We start from the raw sequence: 20,214 nt of genomic DNA, 5'->3' as shown, positions 1-20,214 counted from the left end.
ATCTTATTTAGCATAAGATGCTAAAATAAGTCTACTGTTGATAAGAAATGACATTCTTGTACAGTCATAAGTTTAACTTCCATATGTGATATGCAAGGATGAAAACATTTACTATTTGAGGAAAAACTGAAAGGCCTGACTAAAATTTCCCAGAAGGAATGTAGAGAAAACACCCGGATGTCTCAGTCTAGTGCTCCTAGGATAGAAGAGTCTAAACCTGAATTATTTGGAAATCAGATCAAGACAACATGTCTGACATAAACCAAACAGCATTTTTGGAAAATAACCACAGAAATTGCTTCACTGCATTAGAGTCAGGTCGGCTCACCTTCATCAAAGCTCACCTGCATCCTCCCAAATGGGTATGCACCAGTCCTGGAAGGATGGCTCAAATAAACCCTTTGTTCAATTTGCAAAATAAAATTAGTCTTATTTTTTGAGTTTGAATTACTCTTTTAACAGAGGTTTAAAAAATATTATTAGCCATTAATATGTCAACAATTCTTTTGAGATTTGTGAATATATTTATTAGAATAATAAGTAGGATATTTTTTTCACACGACTATGAACAATATATTTCGCTTAAAAGGATCAAAGGCTCCTGACAACAATTAAATGAAATAATCAGTTGAATCGCTTGGTTTGGCAGGCGAAAAAAGATCACTGCATTGTCTTGGCACAAAACTCTTGGAAAAAGCAACTAATGAAGGCGATCCTCCTGAATATTCCAGATCTCCGAATCACAATCGTCTCTTGGGATCAACCTCCACTTTCAGCACATTTTCCAAGGTAAATTAGTTCTCCAAACGTTTTTGGAAACTGGTCTGTTTTAACTAGAAGCGGTTTCAGATGCAGAAGTAGCTGAAGAGGCTTGGTGTGTGTTTATCTCCTCACGCATCACTCTCCCTGGGAAGCGGCTGAGTGGTGGTGGTGGGGCTGGCGATGCTGAGGTGGCTGGGGAAGAACGAGGGGATGTACGGGATGACGGACATCAGCGGGCTGGCTAACGGGCTCTCGTGGACTGGGGTCATGGGGATGATTATGTCGTCCTGGTTCCACACGTGGAAGGCGTTTGGGTGGGAGTGGCTCAGGGCAGGCGGCATGTGAAGAGGGTCGACACCCCCTACTTCTGCGTCCTTTTTCAGGTCGTCCTCAATTGGGCCCAGCAAACAGTCTGTGAACAGACACACTCCATGAAGTATTGTGATATTTCCAACGTTCTATGTAGCCAGTATAGCGCTGGAGGATTTCACCCTATAAAAAGCGCTCAACCTCCACTTTCTGTACAGTTATGCAGTGTGTATTGTTCCTGTTTTGCAAGATCATTTTGGGTAATCAACACACCTGCCATGCTATAAAATGTTTTATCTCAGAGGAATTGCTTTGATGTGACGGGAAAGCAAATAACTCGAGGAGACATTTCTAAGGATTTCTGTTCTTTTGTACTCATGCATTCATTCTTCATAGATTTGCATATAAAATTCAGGATATTGCCACCATTTTATCCACAGCTAAGAGATGATTGCTATTTTCCAAGATAATGTTGTATAACTGCAACCAGTTTTAATCAACTACAGAAAGGTGTGTGTCTCCTTGAGGAAATAAAGAACCTGACTGAGAATGAATATCTGTTAGAATAGCCTATGTCAAATCTGAACATTTTCAGAATAAAATTGCAAGGAAGAGAGTTGACTGCTTTACTTAACGCAACGAATTTTGAGAGCAGATGGCACACAACTAAAAGTCTGATTAGCTCATGCTTAAGTCAAGAAGAATTATGTTGTGGAGCTTATGTGTTGCCTCTGACAGAATCGGGTACCTGTTATATCCAGCATGAGATCTTTGATGAGGTGACCGACGATTGCGTACGCCACAGCAACAACAACCAGGGCAGCCATGATGAGGTACACCACCGACTTGGGGAGCTGGATGAAGTCCCTAGGTGGGGGCTTGTATTGCTTATACAAAGGTTCCACATTTTGTACCAAATACTGGAAGGACTGTCCCGCTGGGTCTGTGTAGTTAAAGCTGTCCATATTTCCAGAGTAGGAGCTTCCTCTACTGAAGAGTAGCTTCTTCTGTACATTCAAAGGAAACCAGCTTGTAGTTTAAATCTTCTTCCTGCTGAAGAGTCTCTTCCTGAAGCGAAAGTAGCAAATTTGAGCATTTAAAAAAAAAAAATTAGAAGTAGCGAATGAAGAAAGTCTCTTACCTGACAAATGCTAGGTTTTTGTCAATCCCAGCATTTAGATTAACTATTACTCTTTAATCTAACTAAATCCTGCTCTCCACAGTGTCACATCATGATTCACATTATTTGCTATAAGTCGAAGAGGCATCATGGTATTTTCAACAGGCCGTGTGCTTCCGTATGCTGCGTCCTCTGTCCTGACATAATCCAGAGTGTGGACAGTGACAGAGTGAAGGGGAAGGGAAGGAAGGGATTACATCAGATCACAGCGCCGATCCAGCAGCACCCCATCCCAACCCTATCCCAGCTCACAGAACTGGAGAGCATTTAATCCGCAACAAATCTTGCCAGTGCTGCATCAAGCCTTTCACACAAGACTGCCCCACCTAAGGTACAAAATCTTTACTGTATATCAGGAAAAGTGTCACTATGACACTGAAAGGTGTTGTTTTGTTTCACCTCTTTGAACTAAACATAATAAAGAATATAAAAGAGACTGAATAAATTAAAAAAATAATAAGCTGTATGTCTAAGTAGAAGCCAGTTGTAGTGTTGTATGTGAGCTGAGCTTGCTAACGGCAGTATTTTAATAACCATTTTGAAAAAACTGCAAATCCCAGAGAAAACATTATACAGTCACAATGGAAACTAGAAAAAACTACTTTTCTACTTATTTAGCAGTAGCATCCAGTGAATGTTCAGAAAGCCAGATAGGGTGGCTTTAATGAAGCCATCCTATCATCAAGGAACAAGTGCTAGACAAGGACAAATTGCAATAGAACGTTTTCAGCATCTGTTGTTACACATAGCCCATTATATTAGTGCAATTATTTTAATTAATACAACAAATTACAGGTTTTTCCATACATTTCGGTTAGCTCAAATGTACTTCAGTCTCAACCCTGCCCCTTTATCGACTGAAGCTAATTTTTGTCTTTTTTCCTAAATGAGTAAACATTTAGTTTTGCTCAAAAAGGTACTATTTTTTAATTTAACTGAAATGAATATCTTTCATTTTTCTCTGTTTGCTGTTAACCTTTTCTGTGTTACGGTTAACCGTTTCGTGTAGAACTGCATTCCGTTACCATAGCTACAGTTCCAATAAAATTACCCTCATAACCTCCGGCTGACAGGTAAGTCATCTGGCATCTGTTACTAAGAACTTAATAAAATCTTTCAAGTATTTTGTAACCCTCTTAAATTAACATCTGGAAGACTTTTTAATTAAAAGACATTAGAATATGGTAGTTACTGTAGCTTGATGGTTGCTAATTCACTTCTTACGTCTGTACATTCTGGCAGTTGATATCTAGTTACGTAAAAATATTACTATATGCACAATATTACATTATAAATGGCGTGAATTCTCAAACTGCAGACCAAGACGTGGGAATTTTATGTTTACTAACTGCAGAAAATATCACTTTGCTAGCTTCTGCTAGCAACACTTTAGCATGTGAAAGGCTGGCTACATGCTAACCTTTTGCTAGAACGGTTACATTAAACTGCAATATCCGAATAACAGACTCCATATAATGTTTATTTTAGTATTAACGATGAAATTTATTTTTGACTTTCTGTACATTGTAATTTTAACAAATTGGAATCATGATTTCAAATGATTTCAATATTGACACCATAATAAGCTAATGTTTTAAATATGTCAATTTTCTTTAAATATGAAACATTTTTAACGTTTCAACATATAAAGCATTTCAAATTTAATCCACAATTAGCTTTTAGCATCACTTTTTAAGCGTGTTTTCTAATCCAATAAACTTTACTGAAAGCTAACTAGGTAGGGCACACCCATTTATTAATCTTGGCTAAATACAGCAAGCATTTTTAAAGTGTCCTGTTCTTGTTGCTCAGAATAGATGAAAAAATATATATTTTAACCAAGACAGTAAAGGACAATTAACTCAAAAATATTGGACATTTGGCCTTGAAAAACACACACCATCAGTGTAAATTGTTTAAGGTTTTAGAATTTTTTTTTTTTAATGATACAAAACATATTGATGTGATTAGTTTGCGTTCCATGTGGACTTATCATTTATCAGTTTGAGATGACATTCACTGTATTTATTTACAATGTATCCATTATAAAGACAACAAATGGTTTATCCTGATATTTTTTTAACTTAACTTTAACTTTTTAAGCACTCGTTTGTCATAGTGGTAATATTTTACATGCAGTCTAAATTTTTCAACGTAAATAACATTACTTTCACTAAAGTTAATCTTGTGCTTTCCTACATCCAAACCTTGACTCAGACTCTGCCTTACGGTCAGACAGACCAAAATGGATTTCTTCTTTGATGACCTTCCATCCAGCTCCCTGTCCACTCCTAAGAAAGGACATGAAGACTCGCCGATGGTAAAACTAAGAAATAATTTAAAAAAAAAATCTAGTTTTAGATAAACACATATAGGCAAGAACCTTCTTTAACATTAAATGTAATTTCATGACTTACTTTAAATACTCTGTCTAAATAAATGGTGTGAACCACCGCATTTCTTTACATAAAACCTAAACATTGTAAGTTACCAAGTAAATTCTCAGGCTCTCTTAAGGTTCAAGAGTTAAAAAAAAAAAAGTAGTTTTGGTCAAACCGCTTATTTATACTTTGAGTGTCTTATTTCTGTCTAATTTTTCTTCTGGATGACGAAATAATTTCTTGAAATATTTTCCTTCCTTTTCAGGTGGAAGATACAGATTGTGATTTGTCAAAAAACAAGTCAAGTGTGAACATGACTGAGATTCAAGAGAACTATAGCAGGTACAAAGACACCCATGCAGGCTGCGAAAATGTAAATATGTTTTAGGAAATAACGTGTATTCCACCCTTTACATTTTAACATCGGTTGCAGCTCGTACATTGATGACATCAGCAAAAGAGCTCAAGAAATGGTGGAAAAAATAAACCATGAGCGAACCAGAGACCAGGAAATGATGGACAGCTTTCAGAAGCAGCTATCAGAGAAGGTGTGAATTCCTCTTAAGATATTTTGTCCAGAAAAGCTCTGATTCTACTTCAGACCCTTCTCTCCTGTTTTAAGCAGATACTCTGGCCTGATTTCTTTCCTCCCTTCTTCAGGTGTCAGAGATGTGTCAGCTGATAAAAGAGGAAATGTTCACCATCTATGAGCTCAACAGCAATGAAGTCCAGGTGAAGCTGCAGGAGCTGTCAGAGGTGCTGGAAAACTGCTCTAAGCTGGAGAACGAGCTCCTGGAGGCCAGTCAGGCCTTGGAATGCCTCAAAGATGGACTGGATATTAAGCAGAGAGCAGAGCCGTAACAAATTAATTTTGTGCTCAACTGGGGTTATTAAACTGAAGACATGTTGAATGGTTTTGTTGGTGTTGAATTATGTTCATTTGTCTTCATTCCTTCTCTATTCCTAAACAACTGATTTTGCCTCTGGTTTCAGTTCACCGTTTTCTGACAGGAACTAAAACAAAAACAGACCAGCCAAAGCTAAGTTCGCATTTGCTTCATGTTCAGTTTCAGCATCGTAATGTTTTGAAATAAATACATTCACAAGAAAAGGGAACAATGCCAAGTTATGTTGTGTTATTTACGGAACATTTGCAGCACGCAAATCTTACTGGGAGGAATTATCGGGGTTTGTATATACAGTATTTTGACTATGATTATTCAAACCAATTTATTTACATAATTAAGACAAAATATAACAGCTGAATATTCACCAACTTATTAAGCAATCATACACTTATGTGTGATTGTTTTACTGTACAAGTCATAACTTTTATAGTGAACTATAGATCAAATATTTAAAAAGTTGGATCTAATATTTAGCTCCAATATGACTGACAGTAGCCCTAAGAATGAAACTTCAACACAAATAAATATCTTGTCCCAGTAGTTTCATAAACATAAGTCTGATCAAGTATTCATCACATATGTCCAGCAGCACTGCTGGACATATGTGATGCTTTATCTAGATGCTGAAGTCCATCTATTTTACCATGGTGAACGCCTGCAGCCCGGTGATAGCTCTGCCCAGGATGAAGGCATGAATGTCGTGGGTCCCTGTCAAAGGAAAACGATAGAAAACACCTTAAACAAGGTGTTCTGACGTCGCACAAGTGATTTAAGATGGAGCTTCAACATTCCGTTGCTGACCTCTGGCGGCGTTTATGTGTAACTGCACGATAAAAACAGACCCATTTTCTCTTTGAAGCATGATTAGTTGTTTTTCTCCGTTTTCCGCCACAATACCAGTGTAAACTAGAAAATTCCGCAGAAATTTTAAGGGGCATGCCAAAGTGTGCCCGTCGGTTTTTAATCAAGCGTTCTAATGCAAAAAATTAGCATTAATGCTAAAGAAAGCTTCAATGTAGTCAATAACCTGTGGTGAGTCAGAAACATGTTGACTAAACTGCACCTGTACCATTCAGTATGTTGAAATTAATGCATAAGCCAAAATGCTAATATTAGCGTGAAGACTAATATTCATGTAGGATGTTAGGATGTGCACTGCCTTGCTGCGCAAGGCAGTGCACTAGTGGGGGCAGTAAAATGCTAAACTTGTGCTAATGTTAATGAACTGCCTTGCTGCGCAAGGCAGTTCACTATCCTGAGGAAAAAAAATGCGAAAAAAGCTTAATATTATTGCAACGCCTACGGCGTTGCACTAGCATGAGAGGAATATGCAGACTTTTATTTTGAAACTTTCAGTAGGCTTCATTTTAACCACCACACCAATTCAATGTGTAAAAGTAGTTTGTTTAAACATTTCACATAAAGCCCAAAGCTGATGTGAAAAATATCAAGGCTTTTATTTTGAAATTTTCATTAAGCTTCATTTTAATTGACCACAGCAATAAAATGTGTAACAGTGGTTGGGTTAATCCAACTATATAATGCCCAAAACAGCAAGTAGTTCTAAATGCCAGTTCAGCCCTAATCTGTGGTATCTGAAAGTTCCGCCATGTTGTAGTTCTGACCTTCAGTCATTGTAGTTCTAAAGAGCAGCTCAACTATCATGTTAGTGAGACACACAGGGAGAGAGAATTCTAACTGTTTGAAGCAGTTAGTTTTTCTGATCAAAGCGGCTTACTGTTCAGCATCCATAAGAGCAATCCGAAAACTTTTTGAAGCATATAAGAGGGCAATTTCTTGTCTCCGATGGAAACACGATTTAAATCTGTAGTTGTCTCTGCACTAACCTGAGAGAAAAACATAATAAAGGCCCAAGAGGAATATTCAGGCTTTTATTTTGAAATTTTCAGTAAGCTTCATTTTAAATGGCCACACTAATCCAATATCTAACAGTGGTTGGGTTAAACCAGTTTATATATAATGCCCAGAACATTCTGCCCTGTCTGTAGTTATAACATTCTGCTCACCTTCTTTCTGTAATAAGTCAGAGTTCCACCATTATTTACTTCTTAACTGCCAGCTCAGCCCTCCTTTGTAATGATTGAGGGTTCCACCATGTTGACCTTCCGACCTTCTGCTCAGGCCTCTGTAGTAAAGTGTTCCATCGTGTTTAGAACTACAAAGATGGTGTTTTTGTAGTCCTAAGGAGCAGTTTGGCTTTTGTCTGTGTTCTGTTGCTATAGTGACCAAGCCTCCCCCTGTGTTTCTCCAGACAGGGGGAGAAACAATTCTATCTGTTTGAGCCAGCCAGTTTCACTCCAAAAAGCTGTTCGAACAACTCCTTTCCATTCGGGAACCGTGATACGTATTCGAAAACCGTTTGAAGCGTATGAGAGGGCTATTTGTCGTCTCATTTAGTACCGCGATTCATATCTGTAGCTCATTCACAGTAATTGCAGTGATGAGAGAAAAATGGTGTGCGCTGAGCTCAGAACTTTTTGCAGAAATGTATGTAAAAAGAGCAATTACATGATGTAAAAATTGTCAAGGCTTTTATTTTGAAAAATTTCAATAAGCTTCATTTGAAATTGCCACACTAATTTCATGTGTAATAGTGATCAGGTTAAATCAGTTATATAATGCTCAAAGCACAAGTTGTTTATAATACCAGCCAACTCCTCCTCTGTAATAACTGAGTGTTCCGCCATGTTGTAGTTCTGACATGCTGGTCAGGCCTCTATTTTAACTGAGTCTTGGCCATAGATAGAACTACAGTTATGGCAGTTATGGCTGCTGGTTTGTAGTCCAAACCAGCAGCCTTTCTCTGGATTCTGTTGCTCTAGCGATTGGCCCTCAGCCAACTGCTGTGTGTGTGAGACAGAAAGCTGGGGAAGGATTTCAATCTTTAAGACAACCATGAAATGCTAATGTTAATGAAATGCCTTGCTGCGCAAGGCAGTTCACTATCCTGAGAAAAAAAACATAAAAAAAAGATTTTCATTTTTGCATCGCCTACGGCGATGCACTTTTGTCAGTGCAATTTTCAGAGTTTTATTTTGAAACTTTCAGTAAACTTAATTTTCATAACCACACTAATCCAATGTGTAACAGTGGTTTGGTTAATCCACCTGTATAATGCCCAAAACAGGAAGTAGTTCTAACTGCCAGCTCAGGCCTCCTCTGTAATAATTGAGTGTTCCGCCATGTTGTAGTTCTGACCTTCTGCTCTGCCCTCTGCATTAAAGTGTTCCGCCATATTTAGAACTACAGAGTCTTTGTAGTCCAAACCCCAGCAGTTCTCCCTCTCTGCATTCTGTTGCTATAGTGATGAAAGTGCCCTGTGTGTGTCAGACTTATCTATCTTTATGAGACACCCAGTCAGTTTTAATGGAAAAAGCAGTCCGAACGACTGCTTCCCGTTCGGGTTCCGTAAGTCCGATCCAAAAACCGTTTGAAGCATATGAGAGGGCTATTTCTCATCTCATCTATTACCGCGATTCATATCTGTAGCTCAATCACAGTAATTGCAGTGATGAGAGAAAAATGGTGTGCGCTGAGCTCAGAGATTTTTCAGAAATGTATGTAAAACACTGGAGAGGAGCGTCAGTTATCCTGTCCCAAAACTTTGCTCTGAAGCACCTGGACCGAAAACCATAAGCCCTAGGGAAATTTTGAAAACATTTTACCGGAGCAGGCATTCGTATCAATGTCATGACCGACTTTCATACCAATAGAGCAATTTTTGCACCCATGAGAGCGATTTCAAAATTATTTTGGGGTCAAAATTCCACTCTTTTTCTCACTCTAAAAAGCGGCAGTTGGTTTCAGTTACACTCTAAGGTTTCGGCAGTTGGAAATTTCGCTCGTTTTTCGCTTTTTACGTCGCCGTCGTAACTCCGATCCCCAATAAAAGTAATAGCTCCAATGCCGGGATCGAGACACACGTTTTGATACCACTTTTGTGGGTGGGCACGCAGCGGTACGAGCCGCATTAACGGTAATGGAAGAAGTTGTTATAATAACTAGAAAATTCCGCAGAAATTTTAAGGGGCATGCCAAAGTGTGCCCGTCAGTTTTTAATCAAGCGTTCTGATGCAAAAAATTAGCATTAATGCTAAAGAAAGCTGCAATGTAGTCAATAACCTGTGGTGAGTCAGAAACATGTTGACTAAACTGTACCTGTACCATTCAGTATGTTGAAATTAATGCATAAGCCAAAATGCTAATATTAGCGTGAAGACTAATATTCATGTAGGATGTGTGGCATCATTAGCATGTTTTCTGTCATTGATTTACTCCATTCAGTATACTGAACATCGCTAATAAGTAAGAAAATTATCTAATAGCTACCTTTAGGGAAAAGGCTAATGCTAATGCTAATGCACTGCCTTGCTGCGCAAGGCAGTGCACTAGTGGGGGCAGTAAAATGCTAAACTTGTGCTAATGTTAATGAACTGCCTTGCTGCGCAAGGCAGTTCACTATCCTGAGGAAAAAAATGCGAAAAAAGCTTAATATTATTGCAACGCCTACGGCGTTGCACTAGCATGAGAGGAATATGCAGACTTTTATTTTGAAACTTCCAGTAGGCTTCATTTTAACCACCACACCAATTCAATGTGTAAAAGTAGTTTGTTTAAACCATTCACATAAAGCCCAAACCTGATGTGAAAAATATCAAGGCTTTTATTTTGAAATTTTCATTAAGCTTCATTTTAATTGACCACAGCAATAAAATGTGTAACAGTGGTTGGGTTAATCCAACTATATAATGCCCAAAGTAAAGTGTTCCATCGTGTTTAGAACTACAAAGATGGCGTTTTTGTAGTCCTAAGCAGCAGCTCTGCTTTTCTGTGTTCTGTTGCTATAGTGACCAAGCCTCTTTGTCAGCTGGGAGAGAGACACACAGGGGGAGAAACAATTCTATCTGTTTGAGCCAGCCAGTTTCACTCCAAAAAGCTGTCCGAACAACTCCTTTCCATTCGGGAACCGTGATACGTATTCGAAAATCGTTTGAAGCATATGAGAGGGCTATTTGTCGTCTCATTTAGTACCGCGATTCATATCTGTAGCTCATTCACAGTAATCGCAGTGATGAGAGAAAAATGGTGTGCGCTGAGCTCAGAACTTTTTGCAGAAATGTATGTAAAAAGAGCAATTACATGATGTAAAAATTGTCAAGACTTATATTTTGAAAATTTTCAATAAGCTTCAATAAAGCTTCATTTGAAATTGCCACACTAATTTCATGTGTAATAGTGATCAGGTTAAATCAGTTATATAATGCTCAAAGCACAAGTACTTTATAATACCAGCCAACTCCTCCTCTGTAATAATTGAGTGTTCCGCCATGTTGTAGTTCTGACATGCTGCTCAGGCCTCTGTTTTAACTGAGTCTTGGCCATAGATAGAACTACAGTTATGGCAGTTATGGCTGCTGGTTTGTAGTCCAAACCAGCAGCCTTTCTCTGGATTATGTTGCTATAGCGATTGGCCCTCAGCCAACTGCTGTGTGTGTGAGACAGAAAGCTGGGGAAGGATTTCAATTAACATTAATGCTAATGTTAATGAACTGCCTTGCTGCGCAAGGCAGTTCACTATCCTGAGACAAAAAAACATAAAAAAGCTTAATATTCGTCGTGAGTGGACATTGCAGAGTTTTATTTTGAAACTTTCAGTAAACTTAATTTCCATAACCACACTAATCCAATGTGTAACAGTGGTTTGGTTAATCCACCTGTATAATGCCCAAAACAGGAAGTAGTTCTAACTGCCAGCTCAGCCCTCCTCTGTAATAATTGAGTGTTCCGCCATGTTGTAGTTCTGACCTTCTGCTCTGCCCTCTGTATTAAAGTGTTCCGCCATATTTAGAACTACAGAGTCTTTGTAGTCCAAACCCCAGCAGTTCTCCCTCTCTGCATTCTGTTGCTATAGTGATGAAAGTGCCCTGTGTGTGTCAGACTTATCTATCTTTATGAGACACCCAGTCAGTTTTAATGGAAAAAGCAGTCCGAACGACTGCTTCCCGTTCGGGTTCCGTAAGTCCGATCCAAAAACCGTTTGAAGCATATGAGAGGGCTATTTCTCATCTCATCTATTACCGCGATTCATATCTGTAGCTCAATCACAGTAATTGCAGTGATGAGAGAAAAATGGTGTGCGTTGAGCTCAGAAATTTTTGAGAAAAGTCTGAAAATGAATGGTGGAGTGCCTGAAGGTACCCTGTCACTTGATTTTGCTCTGAAGCACCTTGACAGAAAACCGTCAGCCCTAGAAAAATTTTGAAGACATTTTACCGGAGCAGGCATTCGTATCAATGTCATGACCGACTTTCATACCGATAGACCAATTTTTGCACTCATGAGAGCGATTTCAAAATTATTTTGGGGTCAAAAATCCACTCTTTTTCTCACTCTAAAAAAGCGGCAGTTGGTGTCAGTTACACTCTAAGATTCATCGAAGATTGGCAGTTGGAAATTTTGCTCGTTTTTCGCTTTTTATGTCGCCATCGTAACTCCGATCCCCAATAAAAATAATAGCTCACATCTCGGCACCGAGCCGCACGTTTTGATACCACTTTTGTGGGTGGGCACGCAGCGGTACGAGCCGCATTAACGGTGACGGAAGAATAATAAATAATACTAGAAAATTCCGCAGAAATTTTAAGGGGCATGCCAAAGTGTGCCCGTCGGTTTTTAATCAAGCGTTCTAATGCAAAAAATTAGCATTAATGCTAAAGAAAGCTTCAATGTAGTCAATAACCTGTGGTGAGTCAGAAACATGTTGACTAAACTGCACCTGTACCATTCAGTATGTTGAAATTAATGCATAAGCCAAAATGCTAATATTAGCGTGAAGACTAATATTCATGTAGGATGTTAGGATGTGCACTGCCTTGCGCAGCAAGGCAGTGCACTAGTGGGGGCAGTAAAATGCTAAACTTGTGCTAATGTTAATGAACTGCCTTGCTGCGCAAGGCAGTTCACTATCCTGAGGAAAAAAAATGCGAAAAAAGCTTAATATTATTGCAACGCCTACGGCGTTGCACTAGCATGAGAGGAATATGCAGACTTTTATTTTGAAACTTTCAGTAGGCTTCATTTTAACCACCACACCAATTCAATGTGTAAAAGTAGTTTGTTTAAACATTTCACATAAAGCCCAAAGCTGATGTGAAAAATATCAAGGCTTTTATTTTGAAATTTTCATTAAGCTTCATTTTAATTGACCACAGCAATAAAATGTGTAACAGTGGTTGGGTTAATCCAACTATATAATGCCCAAAACAGCAAGTAGTTCTAAATGCCAGTTCAGCCCTAATCTGTGGTATCTGAAAGTTCCGCCATGTTGTAGTTCTGACCTTCAGTCATTGTAGTTCTAAAGAGCAGCTCAACTATCATGTTAGTGAGACACACAGGGAGAGAGAATTCTAACTGTTTGAAGCAGTTAGTTTTTCTGATCAAAGCGGCTTACTGTTCAGCATCCATAAGAGCAATCCGAAAACTTTTTGAAGCATATAAGAGGGCAATTTCTTGTCTCCGATGGAAACACGATTTAAATCTGTAGTTGTCTCTGCACTAACCTGAGAGAAAAACATAATAAAGGCCCAAGAGGAATATTCAGGCTTTTATTTTGAAATTTTCAGTAAGCTTCATTTTAAATGGCCACACTAATCCAATATCTAACAGTGGTTGGGTTAAACCAGTTTATATATAATGCCCAGAACATTCTGCCCTGTCTGTAGTTATAACATTCTGCTCACCTTCTTTCTGTAATAAGTCAGAGTTCCACCATTATTTACTTCTTAACTGCCAGCTCAGCCCTCCTTTGTAATGATTGAGGGTTCCACCATGTTGACCTTCCGACCTTCTGCTCAGGCCTCTGTAGTAAAGTGTTCCATCGTGTTTAGAACTACAAAGATGGTGTTTTTGTAGTCCTAAGGAGCAGTTTGGCTTTTGTCTGTGTTCTGTTGCTATAGTGACCAAGCCTCCCCCTGTGTTTCTCCAGACAGGGGGAGAAACAATTCTATCTGTTTGAGCCAGCCAGTTTCACTCCAAAAAGCTGTTCGAACAACTCCTTTCCATTCGGGAACCGTGATACGTATTCGAAAACCGTTTGAAGCGTATGAGAGGGCTATTTGTCGTCTCATTTAGTACCGCGATTCATATCTGTAGCTCATTCACAGTAATTGCAGTGATGAGAGAAAAATGGTGTGCGCTGAGCTCAGAACTTTTTGCAGAAATGTATGTAAAAAGAGCAATTACATGATGTAAAAATTGTCAAGGCTTTTATTTTGAAAAATTTCAATAAGCTTCATTTGAAATTGCCACACTAATTTCATGTGTAATAGTGATCAGGTTAAATCAGTTATATAATGCTCAAAGCACAAGTTGTTTATAATACCAGCCAACTCCTCCTCTGTAATAATTGAGTGTTCCGCCATGTTGTAGTTCTGACATGCTGGTCAGGCCTCTATTTTAACTGAGTCTTGGCCATAGATAGAACTACAGTTATGGCAGTTATGGCTGCTGGTTTGTAGTCCAAACCAGCAGCCTTTCTCTGGATTCTGTTGCAATCTTTAAGACAACCATGAAATGCTAATGTTAATGAACTGCCTTGCTGCGCAAGGCAGTTCACTATCCTGAGAAAAAAAACATAAAAAAAAGATTTTCATTTTTGCATCGCCTACGGCGATGCACTTTTGTCAGTGCAATTTTCAGAGTTTTATTTTGAAACTTTCAGTAAACTTAATTTTCATAACCACACTAATCCAATGTGTAACAGTGGTTTGGTTAATCCACCTGTATAATGCCCAAAACAGGAAGTAGTTCTAACTGCCAGCTCAGGCCTCCTCTGTAATAATTGAGTGTTCCGCCATGTTGTAGTTCTGACCTTCTGCTCTGCCCTCTGCATTAAAGTGTTCCGCCATATTTAGAACTACAGAGTCTTTGTAGTCCAAACCCCAGCAGTTCTCCCTCTCTGCATTCTGTTGCTATAGTGATGAAAGTGCCCTGTGTGTGTCAGACTTATCTATCTTTATGAGACACCCAGTCAGTTTTAATGGAAAAAGCAGTCCGAACGACTGCTTCCCGTTCGGGTTCCGTAAGTCCGATCCAAAAACCGTTTGAAGCATATGAGAGGGCTATTTCTCATCTCATCTATTACCGCGATTCATATCTGTAGCTCAATCACAGTAATTGCAGTGATGAGAGAAAAATGGTGTGCGCTGAGCTCAGAGATTTTTCAGAAATGTATGTAAAACACTGGAGAGGAGCGTCAGTTATCCTGTCCCAAAACTTTGCTCTGAAGCACCTGGACCGAAAACCATAAGCCCTAGGGAAATTTTGAAAACATTTTACCGGAGCAGGCATTCGTATCAATGTCATGACCGACTTTCATACCAATAGAGCAATTTTTGCACCCATGAGAGCGATTTCAAAATTATTTTGGGGTCAAAATTCCACTCTTTTTCTCACTCTAAAAAGCGGCAGTTGGTTTCAGTTACACTCTAAGGTTTTGGCAGTTGGAAATTTCGCTCGTTTTTCGCTTTTTACGTCGCCGTCGTAACTCCGATCCCCAATAAAAGTAATAGCTCCAATGCCGGGATCGAGACACACGTTTTGATACCACTTTTGTGGGTGGGCACGCAGCGGTACGAGCCGCATTAACGGTAATGGAAGAAGTTGTTATAATAATAATAATATCCAGGCGTTCTATTGGGTGTAGAACAATAGGTGCCTGCCATGCAATGCATGGAGGCAGTGACTGACCTGCTTCGCAGGTCAGTCACTGCTCTCCTTATGCATTGCTAATGGCATGCCCCAACTAGAAAATTCCGCAGAAATTTTAAGGGGCATGCCAAAGTGTGCCCGTCGGTTTGGACCCAGCGTTCTGATGCTAAAAATTAGCCTTAATGCTAAATAAAGCTTCAATAACCTGTGGAAAGTCAGAAGCATGTGGACTAAGCTGTACTTGTACCATTCAGTATGTTGCATACGGTAAAATTAGCCAAAATGCTAAATGGTATCAGTAGAATGTGGGGTATCACTACCATGATGTCACCCATTGACTCAGTCCAATCAGTATTCTAAACATGGCTAATAAGTAAATAAATTGGCTAAAAGCTTATTTTAGGTAAAATGCTAATGCGTGCAAGGAAGTGCACTAGTGGGTGGCAGTGAAATACTAATGTTTGTGCTGATGTTAATGAACTGCCTTGCTGCGCAAGGCAGTTCACTATCCTGAGGAAAAAAAAATAAAAGTAGAAGAATATTTTTGCACCGCCTGCGGCGGTGCACTGACGTGAGGGGAGTATGCAGGCTTTTATTTTGAAACTTTCAGTAAGCTTCATTTGAAATGGCAACACTAATCCCATGTGTAACAGTGGTTTGGTTAAAACAGTTATCTAACACAAAAAAAGAGCAATTACATGATGTAAAAATTGTCAAGGCTTTTATTTTGAAAATTTTCAATAAGCTTAATTTGAAATGGTCACACTAATTTCATGTGTAATAGTGATCGGGTTAAATCAGTTATATGATGCTCAAAGCACAAGTAGTTCAGAATACCAGCCAACTCCTCCTCTGTAAGAATTGAGTGTTCCGCCATGTTGTAGTTCTGACATGCTGCTCAGGCCTCTGTTTTAACTGATTCTTGGCCATAGGTAGAACTACAGTTATGGCAATTATGGCTAACTGTAGTTAGCCATAACTACAGAGCTGGTTTGCTGCTGGTTTGAAGTCCAAACCAGCAGCTCTGCCTTCCTCTGGATTCTGTTGCTATAGCGATGAATCCTCAGCTGACTGCTGTGTGTGAGAGAGACAGAAAGCTGGGGAAGGACTTCTGTCTTTGAGACAACCATGAAATGCTAATGTTAATGAACTGCCTTGCTGCGCAAGGCAGTTCACTATCCTGAGAAAAAAAACATAAAAAAAGATTTATATTATTTTGTGAGTGCAATTTTCAGAGTTTTATTTTGAAACTTTCAGTAAACTTAATTTTCATAACCACACTAATCCAATGTGTAACAGTGGTTTGGTTAATCTACCTGTATAATGCCCAAAACAGGAAGTAGTTCTGACTGCCAGCTGAGGCCTCTCCTCTGTAATAATTGAGTGTTCCGCCATGTTGTAGTTCTGACCTTCTGCTCTGCCCTCTGTATTAAAGTGTTCCGCCATTCTTAGGACTACAGAGTCTTTGTAGTCCAACCAGCAGTCCTCCCTATCTCTGCATTCTGTTGCTATAGTGATGAAACTGCCCTGCGTGTGTGTCAGACTTATCTATCTTTATGAGACACCCAGTCAGTTTTAATGAAAAAAGCAGTCCGAACAACTGCTTCCCGTTCGGGATCCGTAAGCCCGATCCAAAAACCGTTTGAAGCATATGAGAGGGCTATTTGTCGTCTCATTTAGTACCGCGATTCATATCTGTAGCTCAATCACAGTAATTGCAGTGACGAGAGAAAAATGGTGTGCGCTGAGCTCAGAGATTTTTCAGAAATGTATCTAAAACACTGGGGAGGAGCGTCAGTTATCCTGTCCCAAAACTTTGCTCTGAAGCACCTGGACCGAAAACCGTAAGCCCTAGGGAAATTTTGAAAACATTTTACCGGAGCAGGCATTCGTATCAATGTCATGACCGACTTTCATACCAATAGAGCAATTTTTGCACCCATGAGAGCGATTTCAAAATTATTTTGGGGTCAAAATTCCACCCTGTTTCTCACTCTAAAAAAGCGGCAGTTGGTGTCAGTTACACTCTGCGTTTCGGCAGTTGGAAATTTCGCTCGTTTTTCGCTTTTTACGTCGCCATCGTAACTCCGATCCCCAATAAAAATAATAGCTCCCTTCTCGGCATCGAGCCGCACGATTTGATACCACTTTTGTGGGTGGGCACGCAGCGGTACGAGCCGCATTAACGGTAATGGAAGAAAAATAAAGATATATATAAATAAAGAGACATTCTATTAGGTGAAGAACAATAGGTGCCTGCCATGCAATGCATGGAGGCAGTGACTGACCTGCTTCGCAGGTCAGTCACTGCTCTCCTTATGCATTGCTAATGGCATGCCCCAATTAAAGAGACATTCTATTAGGTGAAGAACAATAGGTGCCTGCCATGCAATGCATGGAGGCAGTGACTGACCTGCTTCGCAGGTCAGTCACTGCTCTCCTTATGCATTGCTAATGGCATGCCCCAATAATAATATCCAGGCGTTCTATTGGGTGTAGAACAATAGGTGCCTGCCATGCAATGCATGGAGGCAGTGACTGACCTGCGAAGCAGGTCAGTCACTGCTCTCCTTATGCATTGCTAATGGCATGCCCCAATGAAGAGGAACTAAAAAAAATAATCAAATTTCTAACTTTCTCATATGCTTTTCAAAACCCAATTTTATAATTACAATTTTTTGAGTTTATTATTGTGTCTTATTGTCCTTTCACTTCAAAAGCAGTCACCATCTGTTAAGCAAAATTATATTCTTAAAACAACTATACACAAAACATTGAAAAAAAAAAATTGCACAGTGGTGAAATAACTTTAGCTTCAGTTCGACCAAACAAGGCTGTTTCACTTCTTCCCTGAACCTAATCACCATGGTAATTTGGAATGGAAATCCGACGGCTACAGGTGTTAACACATTTTGAAAAATTAACATATAGTAAAACAAAGGAAAACAGATACATATGCTGAACTGATAATTCACTGATAAACTAGCATTAATCAAAATGACTACCTCTGAAAATACCTCACTTAACAGTGTATGAGCTTAACGTCGCAGCACATTTTATGTAACGTTTCAGAGTTTGCTTGGCACAAAACATCTCACGTTGGTGGACTGAATCACCTTTATCTGTCTAGATCATTTAGTGCAAAGATGATTTAAAACATTGAGTGTTGCACAGATAATATATTGAACTTTCTCATGTGTCCAATAGCTGACACCTGCAGCATTTAATGCAATGACATTTGCACAAAGAAAATATTAAATACATTCATGCTATAAGAAATTATTTTTCTATAAGAAAAAAAGAATGTGTTTTTCTTCCAGCTCAGCTTTTTCCTACCAATCGGTCCTCTTATTACAACCCAACCTGGTTTACATGACTGCAAACACACACACACACACACACACACACACACACACACACACACACACACACACACACACACACACACATACATCTAGAGTGAGTTGTTTTACTGAAATTTAGTTTGCCCTGGACTCAAAGAAAACCTATATAAGTTGAATCTGTGGTGATTCTCCTCCGACTCACCTTTGTAAAGTGTTGACAGCCTCCAGGTTCATGACGTGACGGATGATGTGGTCACAACTTTACGTAATAACATGACATTTGACGTTGCGTAACTTTCACGTTCCACAAGTAACTTTTTTGGTCCTTCTAACACTAATAACACTGATTTAGTGTTTATTTATTGCGTATATTTTTTTTTATCTGAACTTCTGCAATGACTTCTTTTCACTCCAAATTGGTCCATAGTTATTGGGCTCATGGGAGCCCAATAACTATGTGATGGGTGTGATGAGGCTTTACCAGTTCTCAGCTCATTGGCTGGTATTTTAGGGATGGTACACAATTTCAGTTCTATAAGCTTTTAAGCGACATTACATAAATATACATGCAACTTACTACACAGGCAGGTAAACTAACAACAGATAGATAGATAGATAGATAGATAGATAGATAGATAGATAGATAGATAGATAGATAGATAGATAGATAGATAGATAGATAGATAGATAGATAGATAGATAGATAGATAGATAGATAGATAGATAGATAGATAGATAGATAGATAGATAGATACCCTGAGTTTTTTCAGTTTCTTTATATAAAAACTTAAAAATTTATAGTTTGAGTAATTGAGTTCAGTTGATTATTTTTGTCCCAGAATGCATTTTGAGATGAGATTGTATCGTGACAAAATTTGAAAAGCTTTACTTTCACGACTTCCAGTTGGATTGTTGCAGGAATACAAATATTGCACAAGATTCACTTCTGAGACACAGCATTTAATCTATTAATCCTGTTTTAACTGGTATTTTCTTTCTTTTGCAAAGTTCTACATGAGTATACTATCAAAAACAAACAGAATTAAAGGAAAGCATTGCAGCTTGTAAGATGCATTCAGCTGCCAGCTTTGGCTTATGGGGTGTTATAGCACAGGGGGATGCGATCTCATGGTTTTCTGAGGAAACCTGATTACATCTCATTCTGTTAAATTATTCATTCCTTTCCTGGAAAAACTGCACGTAACACTTTTATGTCTGACAGTTTCAGCGAATAGAGTAATGTTAAGAAATGTGAGAGTGTCTCCATAAGCTTTGCCATTTCAAGGATGTTTTCATTTTACCAGTAAGGTCATCGACTAAGTTTAACATCTGTCTGCATCTCACCAAGCCTAAGGCTCTCATTTTACACATTGTGCTACTCTTAATGTTGCATGATTTTTTTACTTGTTACTCTGAAATGAACATTGTAAGGGTCCGTATTTGTAGGTTTTGTGGTATATTGTGGAGTAATTAAGCCAGATAGCCACAAACTAAAGATTACGCTTTTAATCTTCCTGTTGGAATAAAATTGATTGGTCAGAATTTAATTTGGACTCAACTGGTTTCAAAATAAACATTGGTTGTTTTTTTTAAGTAGGGTT

General features: G+C 38.8%; 2 protein-coding genes across 2 annotated transcripts; one reads left to right on the top strand and one right to left on the bottom strand.

Annotated features, from left to right (window-relative positions):
- Nucleotides 1–522: 522 nt before the first annotated feature.
- On the bottom strand, nucleotides 523–2,694 carry LOC148161062 (uncharacterized). Its single transcript, XM_088007150.1, has 2 exons — nucleotides 1,820–2,694; nucleotides 523–1,174 (listed from the first exon to the last, which is right to left on the bottom strand). Exons 1-2 carry the CDS (start codon nucleotides 2,034–2,036, stop codon nucleotides 891–893), a joined length of 501 nt encoding a protein of 166 aa, XP_087863276.1. The 5' UTR covers nucleotides 2,037–2,694; the 3' UTR covers nucleotides 523–890.
- Nucleotides 2,695–3,098: 404 nt separating this feature from the next.
- On the top strand, nucleotides 3,099–5,543 carry LOC148161061 (synaptonemal complex central element protein 2-like). Its single transcript, XM_088007147.1, has 5 exons — nucleotides 3,099–3,324; nucleotides 4,469–4,571; nucleotides 4,898–4,974; nucleotides 5,066–5,180; nucleotides 5,293–5,543. The coding sequence occupies exons 2-5, from the start codon at nucleotides 4,497–4,499 to the stop codon at nucleotides 5,491–5,493; spliced, it is 468 nt and encodes a 155-aa protein (XP_087863273.1). The 5' UTR covers nucleotides 3,099–3,324; nucleotides 4,469–4,496; the 3' UTR covers nucleotides 5,494–5,543.
- The last annotated feature ends 14,671 nt before the right edge of the window (nucleotides 5,544–20,214 follow it).

This window comes from Poecilia mexicana, unplaced genomic scaffold (assembly GCF_051168715.1).
Source record: "Poecilia mexicana isolate PSO_F unplaced genomic scaffold, ASM5116871v1 scaffold_1, whole genome shotgun sequence".
Classification (NCBI taxonomy): Eukaryota; Metazoa; Chordata; class Actinopteri; order Cyprinodontiformes; family Poeciliidae; genus Poecilia; species Poecilia mexicana.
Note: the sequence above shows the minus strand (reverse complement) of the source record. Positions and strands in the feature narration are given on the sequence as shown.